The 19,804-nt window shown below is 45.9% G+C and overlaps 1 protein-coding gene across 1 annotated transcript in view; it reads right to left on the bottom strand.

Annotated features, from left to right (window-relative positions):
- Window positions 1–18,650, bottom strand: part of Dner (delta/notch like EGF repeat containing) — a 295,828-nt gene extending 277,178 nt beyond the window's left edge. The window contains exon 1 of the mRNA XM_052192619.1: window positions 18,277–18,650. Coding sequence (XP_052048579.1) covers window positions 18,277–18,552 — 276 coding nt within the window. The 5' untranslated portion in view covers window positions 18,553–18,650. The remainder of the gene's footprint in view (window positions 1–18,276) is intronic.
- Window positions 18,651–19,804: the final 1,154 nt, after the last annotated feature.

Raw genomic sequence — 19,804 nt, 5'->3', positions numbered from 1 at the left:
CAGTTGTTTCATTTCAGTGAGTCATTGGAATCTCAGATTGTTGACAGATTTGTGTGTGTGTGTGTGTGTGTGTGTGTGTGTGTGTGTTCACACACCTGGAGACCACTGTTCGATCTTTTACTTCAGTTTTTGTTTCTAGCATTACAATATTAATGTTTATGATATGTCCAAATGATCAGCCCCAAGTGTAAAATTTCTTCTCTGCTCTCAGACATCAACTGAGTAGTTAACTATATAGCCAACTAATTTCTCCAAAGAAATAGATGCAAAATAAGAATATGTCCTACTTACTGGGCATTTGTCAAATTCCACAGAAAATAAGAAAATTGCTATGCAAGACCCATTACAATCCAGGCAATGTAAACATATACACACACATACATTATATATATATGTATGTGTATATATATATGTATGTATATATACATTCATACATATATACATACATACACATATACATATATCCTGCCTTGAGAGGTTCCTAAGGCCTAAAGCAATACAAACAATTACTACCGCTGGTAGTTGCCCACCAGAACTAGATAATAGGACCCTATGGCTAAACACTCCATATGCTTTGGTCTTAGGACATCAAGAAGTCGTGCTGGAAGGGAACTGGAAACTGTCTGCTAGTTAGCCTTCATAGTGCTGGACGATGATATGTAGGCTACAGCAGGCAGAGGATGCTGTCATCCAAACTGACACTCAGCTAGGGGGCCTGTTCGCTCCTCTGTGATGTCTGCTGGTGGAATCGTGGCAAAACTGATACAAGAGTAACCAAGAGCTTTCTGCTCAGATCTGAAGCCCACTCTACAGGAGGAAATTCATGTCTGGTACTGAAAACATGGTCAACGGTCCCATCGCTAGGCAAGACAGAGGCCCTAGTCAGGAAGCTACCACTGTTGTTTTGCTGAAATGATGCACTTGTACTTTTTCCAAAGTCTGGATTGCATCTTAGGGGTGGGGAGGACACAGCCATTTTGTGGAGCTTTCACTTCAGCAGGAAAATTTGCAAAGTGAAGGAAAGGTAATGAGTGTGACAGGAAAACAGGGCAGGCGAACAAAATTACAGCCTTTCTTTGTGTTTACACGTGTGGGTCCACGCATCTGGAGACGGCTGTTGAATCTTTTACTTTGGCTTTTGTTTCTAGCATTACAATATTAATGTTTATGATATGTCCAAATCTATTCTTATCAATGCCCATTAATAAAGAATGAATGTCAGCTGAGTGTGCTGGAACAGGCCTAAAACCTCAGCACTTGAGAGGCTGAGACCAGAGTCCCAAATGTTTAACACCGCACAATTAATAGTGATCCAGAAATGCAGTGTCTCAGAAATCAACCGAGTTGTTAATATAAACAACCACATCATCCCCTCAAAGGACAAACGCCATCACACTGCATAAGACCTGAAACTCATGATACAATATTTATATGATACATAAATCAAAGATAAAAAGAGAGGGCTCTGGACATCGTTCGGTGCTTGTTTGGCATGTGGAAGGCCTGGGTTTGATAGGGAAGACCAGAGAGTAAAAATGATCACAGTGATGATGATGATGATGATGATGATGATGATGATGATGACAATTATGGAAAGAAAAGGAATGAGTAAGAGATAGATAAGAAGAGGAAGAAGAGCAGATGCAGGAGGAAGTTGGAGGAGAGGAAGAAGAAAAGAAGGATAAGAAGAGGAAGAAGAGAGATGAAGGGAAGAGAAGGGGAACAGGAGAAGAGGAAGAAGACAAAAGAGAGGAAGAGAAGATAAAAAAAAAGGTGGAAAATAAGTCAAGTGGGAAAAGACACCAGAAAAGACTAAACTGAAAGAAAGCAGATCTCTACAGCAACATCAAACAAAACACACATTAAGATAACAAACGGTGACTTTGCTTGCTTTCTGTTGCAGTGATAAACACCATACTCAAAAGCAACTCAAGGAGGAAAGAGTTTATTCCAGCTTAGCATCCATCATCCAGGGAACTCAGAGCAGGAACCTAAAGGCAGGAACTGAAGCAGAGGGCATTGAAGAAAACTGCTTACTGGCTTGCTCTTTGTGACTTGCTCAGCCTGCTATCTTGTACAACCCAGGACTATCAGACCAAGGGAGTTACCACCCACAATGGACTGGGCACGTCAATCGTCAACTGAGAAAGTGCCCCCAACTCCCACTCCAGACTTGCCTACAGGCCAATTTGTTGGAATCAATTCTTCAATTGAGGTTCCCTCTTCCCAGGTGACTCTAGTCTGTGTACAGTTGACTATAAGAACTAACCAGCATATATCTAATAAGAGGTAAGAGAAATGTCTTGTGACTGTAAAGGTTTGATTGAGTAGGAAAGTATAACACATAAACATATATGCATTAAAAACAAGAAGCTTACCAGGCAGTTGTCACACACACCTTTAATCCCAGAACTCAGGAAGCAGAGACAGGTCGATCTCTGAGCTTGAGGCCAGCCTGGTCTACAGAGTGAGTCCCAGGATGGCCAGGGATACACAGAGGAACCCTGTCTCAAAACAAACAACAAACCAAGAAGCTCATCTTCTCTTAGTAAATGCTTTTTAGTAGTTGTAAATTGTAGACATGTTCCGTGGGTATCATGGAGTTCCTGCACGCTCACACCTCGTTTCTCTTGTTACATGTCACCCACTCGTGTGTGTTCTCCATCCCGTTCATGAAGCCACAGTAGCACAGGGACATCTAAGGCCCTGTTCTGTTCAGATTCTCTTAGTTCTTTCCTGACCTGCTTTCCTATCTCAGGGCCCCTCACCGCACTCAGTCCTCCTGCCTCCTCATCTTCTCTCTGAAGAAAGTTTCTGCCAACGACCCTACCCTTTTTGACGACCTTGGTTATTGTACGGAAGTGATCCAGTATTTTGTCGACTGTCTCACAGTTAGAATGTGCCTGATGTATTGTGGTATGTTTGACAGTTTGTTTTCATGGTTGCCCTGGGATCGCAGGTTTAGAGATGATGAAAATGCCCCTCACATCATGTCATAACTAGAGTGTAGGGAAGGGAGAGAAGTTTTCATTGGTGATGTAGTCCTCATGTGATGCTTGCTGTATTCTTAATAAGCACACCCCTGCGAGAAGTCTCAGCAGATCTGGCTGCAGAAGCAGACAGGTGTCCATTTTTGCTGAAATGGCACCAAACTATGAAGCATGAGCTCAATGGAGGAAGCAGGAAGGCATGTCAGCCATCTCCCCTTCCATTTCCTGGTTTCCTTAGGAAAGACTTCCTGCCAATCTCTGTCCATGGATTAGTGACTTTTGCACAGCCCAAATCCCAACAGAACAACTAAGGAGAAGAAAGTTTTGCTTTGGTTCCAGGTTTTAGAAAGGTCCAGTCTATGTGCAGTAACTAGTAGGCAGGACATTATAGCAGTGGAGACCACGACGGTAGTAGGTAACAGTGGTTCACATCACAATAGACCAGGAAATAAGGAAAGTCAGGAAGTGGCCAAGGATAATACATCTCTAAAACGTACATCCCTCCCAGCATCATTCAAGATGCTGCCACTGGAGTCTGTACTCAGACATGGTCAGTGGAAGAGTCAGATCTCTACATGGTTTTACTCTGCATTGAAAACCCAGAGAACTCTGTCTCCTCCCTTCCCCAACATTCCATAAAGCTGAACGCTATAGGGTCAGACCGTGAGTGAGACAGACTGGGGAGACTCCGAGCCATAGCAGAGGACTGGGTGGGAAGCAGGCATTCTGTTGACTCTGACTGAAGATACAAGAGCTTTGTGAGAGTCTCTGGCCCTCAGGGGCTGAGGGGATAGCCCAGTCGGTAGTGTTTGCCACCTAAGTATGAAGACCTGAGTTTGATTCTAAGCACCCACATAAAAAGCTGGGTGCAGTGGAGGCAAAGACAGCTGGGTCTCTGAAACTTTCTGGCCAGTCTAACCTTGGCAAGTTGGTTAGCAGCTTCGAAGGAAAGGGAAGGGAAGGGAAGGGAAAGGAAGGGAAGGGAAGGGAAGGGAAGGGAAGGGAAGGGAAGGGAAGGGAAGGGAAGGGAAGGGAAGGGAAGGGAAGGGAAGGGAGGGGAGGGGAGGGGAGGGGAGGGAGGGGAGGGGAGGGAAGGGAAAGGGAGGTGAAGGGAGGAAAGGGGAAGGGAGTGAAAGGGAGGAGAGGGGAAGGGAGGAGAAGCAGGGGAAGGAGGGGGAGGAGGAGGAGGGAGAGAAGGGGGAGGAGAAGGAAACCAGAGTGAATAGCACCTAAAGTTTAACACCCAAGGCTGACCCCCACCATAGACATAGTCAAGCATGTGCGCTTGCGCGCGCGCGCGCGCGCGCACACACACACACACACACACACACGACTCTGAGCAGGAGAAGACAAACTGAGCTTCTGAGGTCCAAATCCTAAATCCCAAGGAATTAACAAGAATCAGTAAAGCAGCCAAAGAGTCTAGAAGTGGTTGCTAAGCAACAAGGGATCTCCAGTCCTTTCGACCTATTTTGGCAAATCAGCAAGGACAGGGGTCCTTCCCCACCCCCAGCCTACCCTGACTTCTCATTCTCAAGGAACTCATTAAAGAGTTACAACATGGCTACTGGCCACCAACCCACATGAAGGAGTCCCTTCACAAACAAAGCAGCTGAGATGGCATTACAGCTCGAGCTAATCACTGGGGAGTCTCTACTCCTCTTGAGGTTATTGAGTGTACTTGATGGGTACCAGGACCCAGCAGGCAGGAGCTGTACAGTTTCAGAAAACCCTGTTAGCTATCAAAGCACATTCAGGCACCCTGGGCAGCTGGGTACATGTGGAACTCAGAGGAAAACCTTGAGTATCAGTCTTCAACCTTTCATTTCGAGGCATGCTTTCTGGTTCGCTGCTGCCTAAGTTACACTAGTGGGTCTTCCCATCTCAATTACTGTAACCAATATAATCCACCACAAGCACGCCCAGAGGCTCCTAGGCGGTTATAGATTATGTCAAGTGGAGAAACAATACCAATTATCTCATTCTGGAACTAGACTGTGAATTAAATGTCCCTAAATTGTTCATTTTCAAATAAGCTTTGTTTTTCTTTTTTTCTTTTTTTTTGGAGGGGGGGGTTGGTAGGCATCAGTACTAGTTTTTCTATTATGTGACATTTACTTCTATTTAAAAAACAATCAAAAATCAGGATGAGATGTCCCGGCTCTGCCTTGCTGTGGTGGGGACCAAGAAATGTCCAAGTGTCCCAGGCTCTGCACTACCTACTGACATCCACCCAAGGACAACTGCTGAAGGTCGTCGCTGTGTCCAGAGCTCCTTCCTGATGCACCATAGTCAGATCCCTAAGAATAGCACTTTAGAGCTCTCCACGTCTTTCCAAAGGGAAGCAGTTTTAATCTGAAGCCCTCAGAGGAGGCATCTACTGAAGAGCCCTGGCAGGGACATAAAATTCCTCTTTCTGAGAGCGATCTACACTTTGCTACAGAAAAGATCTTTAGAGACACCCAGGAAAGGGAAAGGAAAGAAAGGAATTCAACCAACGTAAGGTTCCCTGTGGATCCGTCTTCTGGAAGGACATGGTGACCCACAACTGTAATCCCAGTACTTGGAAGGCTAAGACAAGAGGATTGCCACAGGTTTGAAGCCAGCCTGGGCTACATAGTAACACCATGTCTCAAAAGTAAAATGACATTAAAATGTTAAGTATAAAAGTCTTGCATGATATTACCAATTTATGGTTATATTTAAGTTGCTGGCATATACCACTGCACTTGTATATGTGTATTTCCTGTGTGACACAAAAAGTTAACTAGCCTCCCTTTGGATCAGAATAGCTCCGAATAGGGCCCCATCCCTTCCTCCTTCTGTAAAAGGAAAACAAAAATAATATTAAATCTACTTTTCTCCAGCTGAGAGTTTATTTCAGGCCTCATAAAAATGCTAATATTAGCTCTCATTTTTCTGTCTCTTTTATTATTTCTCTCATTATGAGGCTTTTTGCACAGAGATAAAAGAATTCTCTTTTGCACAACAAGAAACCAAGAACAAACACATAAAGTGGCCAATTTTAAAGTGTGAAAATAAACACAGAGATACACAGAAACCTGCTGGCCAGGACTAATGAGGTTGTTCTTGAGAAGAGAAGAGCTAAGAATACCTTGTGAGGAGTCAAGCGTGGGACTGTTGTGTCCTGCTGAACAGTGGGTCGACCTTTCCCTGTCCATGAGAGATGGAGAAGAACCTCCTGGGACCAGAACAGCATACCTGTGATCAGGCACTTCAAAGAAAAGCTCTCCTCACCAATAATGACATTAAAATTAACTTGGAAACTTTAACAAAATATGAAGGTGCCAGGCCATTTGGGGGATTGGAGTTAATCTCTGAAATTTGTATTGTGGGACAGAGGAGCTAAGTAGTTCTTTTTTAAAAGAAAAAAATAGAAACATCTCTAATAAAAAAAAACAGTTGCTTTATATAAAGAATATTTAAATATGATTTATTCCAAGCCTTTTTTTTTGATACAGGGTTTCTCTGTGCAGTCCTGAACTGACTCTGTAGATCAAGCTGGCCTCAAACTCATAGAGTTTGTATCTGACAAAAAGATAAATAAATAGTGGTGAGGCACACGGTAAGGTACATCATCAATAAGGAACAAACTTCCAATACTAGGAACCACAGGAGTCCATCTCAAAGCAACTCCCGCCTCTGCCTCAATAGTGTTCAGATTAAGGGAGTATGCCACCACTGCCCAGCAATGACAATCTTTCTTAAAACAAGCATATGCTAAGGCTATACCAACAGTGTATTATTAAAAGCCAAGAGGGTCAACTCTAGCAGTATAAATCTTTGCCAGAATGTAATCCATCAACAGTACCAACACCACCACAGACAAAGGGCTACTTTCCTTCATTAGTAAAGAACTATTACAAATCAAAGAAGTGAAGGAAACATAGCCCAAAAGAAAATAAGTCAAAAATGAGAAGAAGAAAAAAACTCATAAGAAATCTTCTCCCTCGTTTTAAAACGTATTTCAAGGGACAAGGGAGATGGCTTTAAACATACTCAATCACCAAAAGCTTATCAGCCATCAGATGACATTAACTGGCAAAAAGATAAATAAATAGTGGTGAGGCACACGGTAAGGTACATCATCAATAAGGAACAACCTTTCAATACTAGGAACCACAGGAGTCCATCTCAAAGCACATAGGTGTCAGTCAGGTATGGACACCTATGCCCACAATCCCAACTTTTGGGAGGCTGACACAGTAGAATTGCTACAGGTTTGTACAGGCCTGGCTACAGAGTTAGTTGAAGGCAAGTCTGGGCTACACTGTACATGAAATGTTTTGTTTGCTTATTTTTTGTTTTCTATCAAAGGCGGCTGGCCCAAGAACCATGTTCTGTAAATCTCCCCCATCTTATAAAACCGTTATGCAAATCTTTTCATCTCCCCAATCCTGGAAAACTTTTGTTTACACAAAGGCTCCCCTGTGTTCCCAGGACTTGATTGACCACAGCCACACTCCCACCCTTCTTTCCTTCATTTCCTTTCTGCTTTTCTCCAGTCACAAAGTCGGGCTGATTATCAGCCAATGAGAAACAGTCAAGCCCTCACCCCTGATGTTAGGGATGAAAGGCAGAAGCCATCACAGTTATATGGGCTGTTAACCAGCCTGGACTGAGTCATAGCACACCCTTTCACACAAAGAAATGGCTTTGCCAAGTTACTTTTGCTCTGTCTGGGTGTTACTTTGTACAACACCAGAAATATTCTTTTCCAGTGATAGTCAAAGACCATCTCAAAGTCTCAAAACCATACACATGAAACTTTATTCACTGGGAGGGGAGTATCCTATTAAGTGGAAAAGCACTTAGATTGTGATTTTGTTTATGTAATATTCTTTAAAAAGCCATGGCCTGCCTGGGCTGGGGATGGGAACAGGTTGACAACAGAAGGCAGACGGATATTTGGGAGACAGGATCATTTTAATGATGCATCTTGTTAGTGTTTCACTGCTGTGAACAGACACCATGGACCAAGGCAACTCTTATAAAGACAACATTTAATTAAGGCTGCCTTACAGGTTCAGAGGTTCAGTCCTTTATCATCAAGGCAGGAGCATGGCAGCATCCAGGCAGGCATGGTGCAGGAGGAGCTGAGAGTTCTATATCTTTATCTGATGGCTGCTAGGAGAAGACTGGCTCCCAGGCAGCTAGGATGAGGGTATTAAAGCCACGCCCACAGTGACACACCTACTCCAACAAGGCCGCACCTCCTAATAGTGCCGAGCTGCAAACCATCACATGATGGTTTAAAATTCACAGGAACAAAAGACAAACATGAGCGAATTTTACTATATGTAAATTATACCTAAAAAGAAGTGACTGGAAATCCAACAGGAGAGCACTCACTTCAAGATGGAGATCTTGGGCTTCTCCCTATTGTTAAATCAAGCCTTCCTAAAGTAATATGGTACACTGAGCATTTTTCTTGTTCTAATACAGTCAACTAAGCAAGAGATTTTCTTGTACCTTTGTGGAAAGCTAAGCAGAATGAGGAGGTAAGGGAAGACCCAGGGATCTGTATTTCAGCCTCCACTGTGTGGTCCTTTTTAGCTTCTGATCTCCCATGTAAAAGAAGGACCCTGGGAGGTGAAGTGGTGCATGGCATAAAGGTACTTGCCAACCTGAATTTGATGCCTGAGATCAACACGATGGAAGAAGAGAGTGAAATGCCCAAAGTGGTCCTCTGACCTTGGAAACACTCAGTCCTAAATGAGAAGTCTGTATCAAACCCCTCCCCTCCGCATTCAGGGAACTCAGCAGAAGAGGAGGTGGAAAGACTGGAAGAGCCAAAGGGAAGGAAGACACCAAGGAAACAATGTCTTCCCCACACAACAAGGCTTAGGCACATATCAACTCCCAGAGACTGTGGCAGGTTACACAGCCTGCACAGGTCCAAACCAGATGGTGTCCCAGCACTGAGAGGGGGAAATGGGCCTGAGCCCCTGCTGCTAACACAGAGACTGTGACCAATTGACAACCATTAACAAAGAAAACAATTAGGTACCCCCTCCCGCCCCAGTGGAGTCTCACTGGATATACAGATCACACTTAAGAGCAGAGAGCCATGCCCAGCAGATGGCTAACACAAAACAAACTCAATGGTACTTGTGGACATTTCTTTGGTCTCATCTTGCTTTGTGTGGGTACTTTTCACCCTATTGGTCTTTTCCTTGTATGTTATGGATTCCAGTTTTATATTTTGTGGTGTTTGCTTGTATGTATGTGTATGTCTTGGTATGTATGTGTTTCTCATTGTTTTCCTTTGTTTTTTAACATTATGGTTGATGGGTTGGTTGGTTGATTGGTTGGTTGGTTGATTGGTTGGTTGGTTTTTATTTCTCTGTTTGCTTTTTAAAGAGAAAAACTAAGTCATGGATTTGGGTGATTGTGGATCTGGAAGATAATGGAGGGGAGGGGAAACCCTGATCAGAAAACATCATATATTTTCTTAATTTAAAAAAATTTCATCTCTGAATTCCACACCTGTACTATGCCATGTACACACAAACCAACAAACAAACAACAATGTCACTTCAACGTCTTTTTAAAAGAAGAAGTCAAAAAAAAATTTGGACTTGATACATTCCCCGCCCCCCCAGCTCAGAAAATTCAGCCTGTAGAGAAGTTTCAGTCTGCCTCTGAAACCCAGAAGTAATTACAAATCCTCCTTTACATTAGCTACAAGGACCAGATAAGTGCCAGCATTGTAATTCTAAAGGATGTTCTTGGCTGCAAGAGCTGTGAGCTGAAGATAGCAGTGTCTCTTTCAAAGTGCCCCTCTTCCTCAATTCCTCCCCCTCTTTTAAAAGTCCACCCCTTTTCTTTTTCCTTTAAGAAAAAAAAACTTTCACTTTTTTAAAAACCAGCTTGAAGCATCTATCCATAGAAACTAAAACCTGTCCAGCCCAACCTCTAACCCCCACTCCCACCCCTACCCCGTTTCCTCCACAAGCCTGACTGTACTCTGAGAGTTATATGGAGCGGGTCAGGACACCTGAGCTCAGCTTGTCTGTCAGCAAGCTCGATGAGGGCCATGCCCACTTTTATATAGACCAATATGGTTAGGGTTAGGATGGGGCCGGATGTTGCCAGGGCTTCTTCAAAGGCCTCTCTTAATCCTTCCAGCCATCTTACTGATGAATGACAAAATCACTTTTAAGCTAATAGTAACTTAGCAGGGACCCCACACACACATAACCACACCTTGCAGGCCACCATGCCTTTCTCCTGACACACAGGCTTTCCTAGAAACAGGCCATTACCAAGGTGTCCCAAGCACACCCACCAAGGGCAGAGATAAAAGAAAAGGCTACAACCTGCCCTGGCATATCTGACCTCAGGAGCTGGGCAGGTAGGTGGCCCCATCAACAAGCTTAAGGAGCTGAGCTTGGATCCCCAGGCACGGCACCTGTGAGCCCAGTGCTGTGGAGGCAGAAATGTGAGAACTCTGACATCTCAGGGGGACCAGCTAGAGGCTGACCAGCCTAGGCAACCAGTGCGCCCCAGCTTCAGAGAGAGATCCTGTCTGACAGAGATACAGTGTAAGATAATTGAGGAGGACACTTCTGGCCTCATGTTCTCATGTTCTAAGAATTCCTTCCCTTGGGAGATACAAACAATGTCCACCCACTTCATATAAGGTCCTAAAGGCCAACTAAAATATGCTTCCTCCAAAGTTCAACCTGGAGAACTAGTGAGTTTCTTGTCTTACTTACAGAGAGCATGGATAAGGGGTTACTTACAGGAACATTGGTTACCCCAAAGTACCCACACTGGAAAGTCTTTGCCCAGCCTAATGGTGTCCACAGCTGCATAGATGGATACCCTCCCCACCCCATCTCCTTAGTTAACCTGTCTTAGTGTGGTGGTTTGAATAGGTTGGATACCCACCCTCCCTTGACTCATATGTCTGAATGCTTGGCCCATGGGAAGTGGCACTATTAAGAAGTGTGCCCCTGTTGGGGTAGGTGTGGTCTTATTGGAGGAAGAGGAAGTGTGTCACTGTGGGGTGGGTTTTCAGGTCTCTATGCTCAAGCTCTGCCCAGTGTGGCAAGAGAGACTTGTCCTGGCTGTCTCCCCCTGGCTGCCTTCAGATCAAGATATACAATTCTCGGCCTCCCAGAACCATGTCTGCCTGGACGCTGTCATGCTTCCAGTCATGATGCTAATGGACTGAACCTCCGAAACTGTAAGCCAGCTCCAATTAAATGTGTGCTTTTTATAAGAGTTGCCTTGGTCACGATGTCTCTTCACAGTAATGGAAATCCTAAGACACTAGCCTATAAACTCTAGCACCTGAACCCTGTGGCTACATTTGTATATCATTTTGCCCTAACTATTCAGAGCTTTAGCTTTAGCTTTAGCTAAATGATATACAAATGTGAAGCTCAGAGGAGTGTGTGGATCTCAGATGAAATTCCAATAACCTTCGCCACCTCTGCTTTCTCCCAGGGAACGTCAGCCATCTCCAGGCACGCCCCTGCTGGTCTCTCATAGGCATCTGACAAAAGATGGTGGCTGTTTTCCTCAGTGGACTAAACACACACACACATACACACACATACACACACACACACACACACACACACACAAAGATTTGCAGCAAGAACACTGCCTCTTTTTTAGACATTTAGATATAGGATTTTGCTATATAACCCAAGCTGGCTTCAAATATACAGTGATTTTCCTGCCTCAGCCTCTCCAAGTGATAGAACTACAGGCATGAGCTAGGAACCCTGTTTCTCTTTCCATACACCAGGTTAAATAGAAAGAACACGAGGTAAAAACAGGTCAGGGCAGGGGCCCCCAAAGCATACCTGTGTCTGCTCCAGGCAGAGGAGGGTATGGGGGTCCTGTTCTGCCACCCCTACATAATTCCTCAGAGACAGGATCTCTCACTGAGCCTGGAGCTTGGCCCCAGTCAGCTTCCTGTCTCCCTCTCCCAGAAATCTGAGGTTACAAATGCATGCGGCCCCAGCAAGCTGCTTCTGACCTGGGGACTGGGATCTGAATTCAGACCCTCACAATTGAGTGTTCAACTCACCTATTCTGCCAACTCTAATTTTAAAGGATTATTAAAAATATAAAAGCTAGAGCTACTATACACACACACAGAGGGTAGAGAGATGGCTCAGCAGTTAAGAGCACTTGCTGCTTTTGCAGTGATTTTGGTTCCCAGAACCCACATTAGGTATCTCACAACCACCTTTATTTCTGGCTTCAGGGAATTTGACACCGTCTTCTGGACTCCACAGGCATTCACACAAGTATACATAGACAGGCACACAAACACATATACATAAACAAAAAAATAAAATCAATCTTTTAAAAATAATGGAATAAAAAAAAATATTGTTTCAAGAATATTTTCAAGAATAGACCTGTTAAGAATCCTCTGGCATGGGCTGGAGAGTTGGCTCAGCGGTTAAGAGCACTGACTGCTCTTCTGACGGTCTTGAGTTCAAATCCCAGCAACCACATGGTGGCTCACGACCACCAGTAATGAGATCTGATATCCTCCTCTGGTGTGTCTGAAGACCGCTACAGTGTGGTTCTAAGCCATAACTACCTTCCAGGCTAGCATCCGGATCCTGGCTTCCCAGGCTAGGAAACCAAACCTCAGAGGAAGGGATTACCAATGGGGAAGGCACCCAGGTTCCGACCCAGGGACCCCCACACTTGTACTCTCTCCACTCAAAGTCCACCGAGCATAGATCAGTGACTATATCGGAGAGCATAGATCACTTGAGGAGCCTGTCTGAGAACTCCTGGATTTAGAAACTGACCACCTTTGAGGGCAAATGACTAGGAGTGAATATGAATGTCTTCTTCCCTCTGCTTCATGTTATATGCTCAGGAGTTGGGGGTGGAGTCATCTCAAGCCTGACAAGACAGCAGAGCATGGAATGTTCCCAGTGCTTGGCGATAACACAGATCAAGGGATAAGTCAGAGTCTGGGGAAGCAGAGGACACTAAAACTCAGACAGTCATACTTGTTAAAGCGCCACTGCAGTTTACTAAGAAGCCAAGGCTAACCTCCATTGTAGGTGAAAGGATTGCAGGTCGGGTAACTAGGAAGACATCTTGTCTATAAAACTGTCACGCTGGTGGATGTCCACTGGGTGCCTGGATTCTGCAGCGGCTGTTCTGGGTTGAATAACTCTGACCACAGCTGCCTCCCTGAGCTGGAGAGGATGTCTAAAATTACAGCCAGACATTCTGCTTTCTGACTCAAATGCCCTTCAACTGCAGGCTAGGTTTTCTTCCCCTGTGGATGCCCATGAAATGAGGACGCAAACCAAGCCACCCTGGGTGTTGGGTACCGTATCATGTGATGCTTAAGCAAAGACGCTGAGGATGAGAATGTGTTTTGTCAAGTGGCCAGGCTGTGGAAGGTGATGTTTCCTATGAAGGGCTGAAAATACCATTCACAGATATAAGAAAAGCATAGAAAAATCAACTGTTTCCTTCTTTTCTTAAAACTGTTACAAGAAGTTTGACACTTTAAAAAAAAAAACTCTTTCATTTCAAAGGAAATGTCAGCTCACTGGAAATTTTACTCAGCAAACATTTGTTTCAGAATAAAAGAAGAATAGCTGTGATAATTTGTGCTTTTAAAAGCCTGTGGCATAGAAACCCTAATAGAGAGAAAACCTTGAACCTGTTTAGTAAAGGAGGACAACCACGGACACTGATTTGATTAGGGAAACTAGATCTTATACAGGAAAAATAATAAGGTCTTTTTCTTATACTTTCTATTCATGTACCTCTTTACATTGTTGCAAACATTTTTAAACCGTCATTCTTATGCCTGTAACGCACACCTGTAACCCAACCCTAAAGAGGCCGAGGCAGGAGAAACCCAAGTTCTTACACAGTCTATGCTATGTAGTGAGACTGTTTCAAGAGGGTGGCAGAGGCGACGATATGGCTCAGTGGAGAAAGGTGACGACCTGAGTGCAGTCAGCCCGTGGGACCCACATTGAGGGAGGGGATAACTGACCCCTGAAAGTCACCTTCCGACCCCTCCACCACATAAATGAATGAAGGTGTAAAAAACCAGTCATTATCTCTTTTCTCATTCACGGCTTTATTCTTCTGAAATTCTCGTGTGTGATTTCACAGTTCCTGCAAAGAAAATATGGCAGGTAGCAGTAGTCCATTTCAGAGATAGGAATGTTGAGGTTTAGGGACAGTGAGTGCATAACAATTCATAGAGAAGCCAGAGAGAATTAATTTAGATTCAATTGATTGCTGTTAGTTTGCAGATACCACAAAAAAAAAAAAAAAAAAAAAAAGGTGCTCACGCATGCATGTTCTCTTGGGCTCTCAAATGTGCAAGTTGTGTATGCATGTGTGTTAAAAAGTCCAGTAAAAAAGGCTGATAAAATGCAAAGAATCAGACCCTTTAGTTATAGCAAATCTCAGACAGAACCTAGAGTGTCACTCAGTCTACTGGTGGCATAAAATTTGCAAGACTGTTTCCATCCTCAGCAACACCAAAAAAAAAATTCTGTCAGAAGTGGATTTGTGCCAGGCAGCGGTGGCACACGCCTTTAATCCCAGCACTTGGGAGGCAGAGGCAAGCGGATTTCTGAGTTCAAGGCCAGTCTGGTCTACAGAGTAAGTTCCAGGCCAGGGCTACACAGAGAAACCCTGTCTCAAAAAACAAACAAACAAACAAACAAAAAAAGAAGTGGATTTGTTCATGTGAATCATTGTTTCCAATTACCATGCGTAATCAGAAAAGGAGATTCTGGAATCAGCTTAATGAGTACCATTAACTTAAATAAAAAATGGCTATTAAGTGTCTCCCTTTTTCTCCAAGTGCAGAAATTGATACATTTCTGTTTTCATTTTAGAGGATAAGCTCCTTAGAAAATGTGTGATTAAAAACAAACAAACAAACAAACAAACAGGTATTTAACTGCTTGCATATTTGGCAAAGGATTCTTTCATTAAAATAAAATAAACCTTGCGAACAAATAGTCCCTAGCTTCCATGGCTGCCGCAGTAGAAAGCAGGTGAGAATTCTACCACTGAACCAGTCATGTGCTTAGGCCAAGAGAACGACAGGCCAGACCCTGGCAACTGCCACCTTCCCTCATCCCCAGCCTCTTGGGGACTTGGAGGGGGAGTGGTTGGTTCAGTGGTTGGTTTTGAGACAGGGTCACTCTGTAACCCAGGCTGACCTGGGCAGGTGTGCACCGCCATGCCTAGCTCATTTCTCTTATTCAGTATCCATTCGCTCACCATTGCAGGAAAATATCCTGATAGGACCTGGGATAATGGAGCTAAGGGGTAGAGCTGCAGATGCATCATTCAGGGAGCAGCATGTGAACCTCCCATCAGCAGGCATCAAAAGAGGGAGTGCCCACGTTGCTTATCAGCTTGCCTGGTATAGAATGGAGGAGGAAAACTAGCAGGCAAGCCCGAAAAGCTGCCAGCAGTCAAATGCCATGGTCACTAGGTTCCTCACGACAAACACAGGAAGGCAGTTTGAAGATGAGGAAACTGCACCCCAACCACCTCCATCACCTCTCATCACGGGTTGAACAGAAGCAGTTTGACTTCAAACCTGCACCACCCCATTTCCAGACCCTGTAAGGGTCCGGAAACATGAAAGACAGCCGGTTCGTGATTTATGAGGTTTTGCTGTTGTTGTTTTGTTTATATTTCTCAAAACAAAATGAGACCTCAGAGAGAGTCTATAATGCTGCCCTGGCATGAGTTATCTTTGTAGGTAGAGGAGGAGGACACTCTTTAAGAGACTCTTCACAGACAGGTAAATTTCCAGGCTCAGTGCTATGTGGTGAGCATTGGGTTTCCACCAAGCACTTGGTAACATCTGTCCCCTTAGCTGTCACTAACCCTGCATATGTTTCTGGTTTGATTTGGGTTTCGTGTGGGTTTGATTTTTGAGGCACAGTCTATTGTGGTTGAGGCTGACCTTGAACTTGCTATGTAGTCACAGATGATCTTAGACTCCTGATCCTCCTCCTGCCTTCAACTCCCATGTCCTTCCGTTCCCCCACCACACCCAGCACTTATTTGTATGTGGGTTTCTGTTCTTTTGTTTTCTTTTCCTTTTCTGTCTCAGCCTCTGCTAAGGCTGCCTTCTGTGTATTGTTTTCTGATACCATAGAAAATGAGAATGATGAGTCTTTCTGTGAGCTCATGAAAGATTTAATTAAAATTGCCAGGAATCAATTTTTTATGGACTACAAAGCTCTGAATCATCTAGTAAGTTCTTCTGAGTAACTGAGTCTAATCAAGTTCCCACTTTGCTCATCTTTCTTGTTAGACTTGCAGATGCCTTCCTCTCCCGACTCAGCTCTCAGAGCATGTTGTGTTGCTTCTCCTCGGGTGGGCAGACTTACAGCCAAACCTGCCGTGAGCTCTCAGAGCGGGAGCTGTAGAAGAAACCCAATTCTGCTGTGAACCAATTGCTTCTGGAATAGGTGATGACCCTTCTGGATTAATTATCTTAGATATTGAACCAAAGATGTGTGCTTCTCTGTGACCATCTCTGGGAAAGCAATAAAGGTCTTTCCCTCTTTTGAATATTTTCTATATCCATTTTTAGAGTCACACAAAAAATGACAGAGTTGTATTAAAGGCCCAATGTCTAATAAGCTTTCTCTTTTTACCTAAATTGATATCTCTCATCTCCTATCTGCTTCTACACCCTGAGTCTAAATCACCTATTTCCTCTCAAAGAAGGAACCCAGGCATGCAAACATAGAAGCAGTCAGACATCTCGATTCTTCAGGAAAAGCTATTATCCTCCAGAAGCAAAAAAAATGAGTATGAATCCATCCTCTGACTTCAGTCTGCAGGTCTCTGTTTTTCCAAAGGCCAGATTTTGTCCCTGATGGGTTGGATGACTCTGTGAGGCATTTCCCCACAAGGATGCCCATGCCTACCTTAGGTCTGCTGGATGTTCATACCACACAATATCCCATCATCACCCTCTCCTCTCCCTTGAGGGAATTAACACTTACTAAAGCCAGTTAACAAAGAGAAGAAATAAAGCATTGATAGAGTAGGTCTCCAATTTTTGCCACTATGAGAGGAGAAATTGTAATAGAAAAAAAAAAAGCTGCCTGCCAAGGTCAAGCCTCTTTATCCCCCTCACCTCTGACTAAACAAATGGAAGCCTATCCCACCGGAAGGGTGGCCTCCTCCTCATTTAAAAGTAGAGCTGCTCGGAGCAGTCTTAAAGTCTTCAATTGGTGCATTAATTTATACAAAACCAACTCCTTCACCCTCAATGTAATAAAGAACGCCCATCCCAGATACGTTCCATCTTCCTGAGGTTTAATCTAGCTGTTTCAGATCAGGTGTGTGTGTGTGTGTGTGTGTGTGTGTGTGTGTGTGTGTGTATGTGTGTGTGTGTGTGTGTGTGTTTCACCTTCCTAGAGAATCAACTGTACACAACGAGCTACCAATTCAATACTGAAAACGTTTGCAGGCTCTTTGAGCTTTAACACACTTGGAAAAGCAGCGTTATTTTCTGTCAGATCCCTCTTGGACATTTCCAGTTCAAGGACGGTTGCTGGCCGTCTCATCCTTCACAGCGGCACAGCTTCTCCTCAGACTCCCCAGTGTCCTGCTTGTGTCCTGGCTGTGAGTGCGACCAGCCAGAAGGGCGACTCCGCAGGCCCCAGCTTGATGCCCTCGAATGTCTCCACCTAGTCCAACATCGCCACCACCCAAGCTCAGAAAGGGCTGGCCGCGGGCCAAAGGAGGCAGCTGTCCTCTCAGCCTCCGACTGCCTTCCGGGTGAAGGAAAGGAAGGAAAGTGCCCCACCACCTGGCACAGAACCCACTATCCTGCCACCCCTACCCCCGCCAAATGCATTCTTGACCCACGCCGGGTCCAGTAGAAGCAGGAACCGAGCCCAGCTGGACAATGGGCCCATAGGGAACTCCCAGAACTGACTTCTCTGCTCTTTCTCAATAGGCACCAAGCTGGTGCTCAACCCGGGCCTCCAGGAAGGGGCGCGCCACTTGGTGGCCAATGACAGATCCATGAGTACCAGGGATGGGTGGCTGCCGGTGGAGCACAGGACACGCCCCGAGAGCTCTGGCTGGCATTGCCAAAGAACTGAGATGGACAGCAGAGCTACACTTGAAGGGTGGACCCCGGGTCTGCATCTATGAACTCCCTTCCTAAAGTAAGAGAAGCTATCTATTATCTGGAGTGCTGGAGCCCTAGCAGCCGAAGTGTCTCTGGGCAGTCGTAGTATCCACTTACCTGGCAGTCGGTGCCAGAGACCCCAGCGGGACAGGTGCAGCTGTAGCGGGGTTCAGCATCGGCCACGGGATGCTCTTGGTCGGTCACTGGACGCGGAGTGCACACGCCCCCGTTCCGACAGGGCTGCGAAGCGCACGGTCCCGGAGCAGGCAGGGGCGCGGCGGGCACCGGGCTGGCCAAGCAGCCGCTTTGGGGCCCAGCACCCAGCAGCAGCGGCAGCAGGGCCAGCACGGGCAGCAGCGGGGCACCGGGCGCCTGGGCGCGGCGGGGAGGCATAGCGAGAGGAGAGGACGCACAAGCTGGAACGGAGCTGGGCGCGGTGGCGACGGCGCTGCTAGCGGCGGAGATGGCGGTGGCAGCGGCGCCAGAGGCTGGTGCTGCTCAGCGGGACCGGACGCCTCCTGCAGCTGCGGGAGCCCGTGGTTCCCCGGGCAACCGCGGGCGGGGCCGGGGGCGGGGCCCACGGAGGCTGGGCGCCTGGCGGGAGGACCAGAATTGGGAACCCTTCAGCTCCGCGTATCAGCAAGTTGCAGGAAGGCTGTCTTCGGTCCCCAGCCTCAAAGGGTCAGAGTCGTGGGTGTGTCCAAAGGAAGGCAGGATGGCACAAAGGTGGGGGCTCTCGACTGAGAGAGAGGAGAGAGGTGATACTGGGGTGGAAAGTGAATGGAGAGGCCCCGGCAGCCCGGTGAGACCGCTTCAGATGGCTCGCAGCTGCCACTCGCGACCTCTTGGCGCAGAATCTGTGAGACTGCAGCGGGACCGGCCTGACCTTATTCTCACCGGTGCTCTACCCGCTCCCACAATACTTGTCCTGTCCCCAGCACTCACAGCTCTCGCGCGCCACCAGCGAACCCAGCGGACTTCTCAAGGACCTGACCTTGTGTGTCCAAGATCGGGGCCCTTGTCCTTGGTGCTGAACCGGCAGTTTCTTCGCCCGGCCTTGCCCAGCTAGCAGCTCACAGGAGCTCAAAGAGACTTGGGGTGGTGGAAAGTAGGAGATCAGAGTACCCAACCCTATTTTAAAATACAGGATGAAATTGAGACCCAGACAGGCTGGGTCCCAGGCTGAAAGCCAGTGGGTCTCTTGATTTCCCTCCCAGAACACTGTGGGCGCCCTCGTGCCCTTTCAGCAGACATTTGCTACTGAACTGTTCAGGGAAGGAGATTTCACCGTGACCTACTTCGAGGGCTGTTGTATCCTCCCAGTTAGGCTGCTCCTGATGTGGCAGGAACGGAGATCATATCCGCTGGGCAAAACTCAGTCGTCGGCTTTGTCTCCACTCACAACCGTCTTTCACAACCTCTACTATGAATAGACCTCTAAAACCAGTTACCCCTGTCTATGCAAAACTTAAAACGAGAAGGAGTAGCTGGTCCGGATGGCTGGCATCGGCGCTATCCCCAGTAGTAGGAAGGCTGATGCAGTAGGGTCAGGAGTCTCACTCAAGGTGTGCCTTGGCTACCTAGGGAATTCAAGGCTAACTTGGGCTATGTGAAAACCTGAAGAGGAGAAGAGGGGAGGAAGAGA

Source organism: Apodemus sylvaticus, chromosome 9, assembly GCF_947179515.1.
Source record: "Apodemus sylvaticus chromosome 9, mApoSyl1.1, whole genome shotgun sequence".
NCBI classification, from domain to species: Eukaryota; Metazoa; Chordata; class Mammalia; order Rodentia; family Muridae; genus Apodemus; species Apodemus sylvaticus.
The sequence above is the reverse complement of the archived record's forward strand: the minus strand, read 5'-3'. Positions and strand labels throughout refer to the sequence as shown.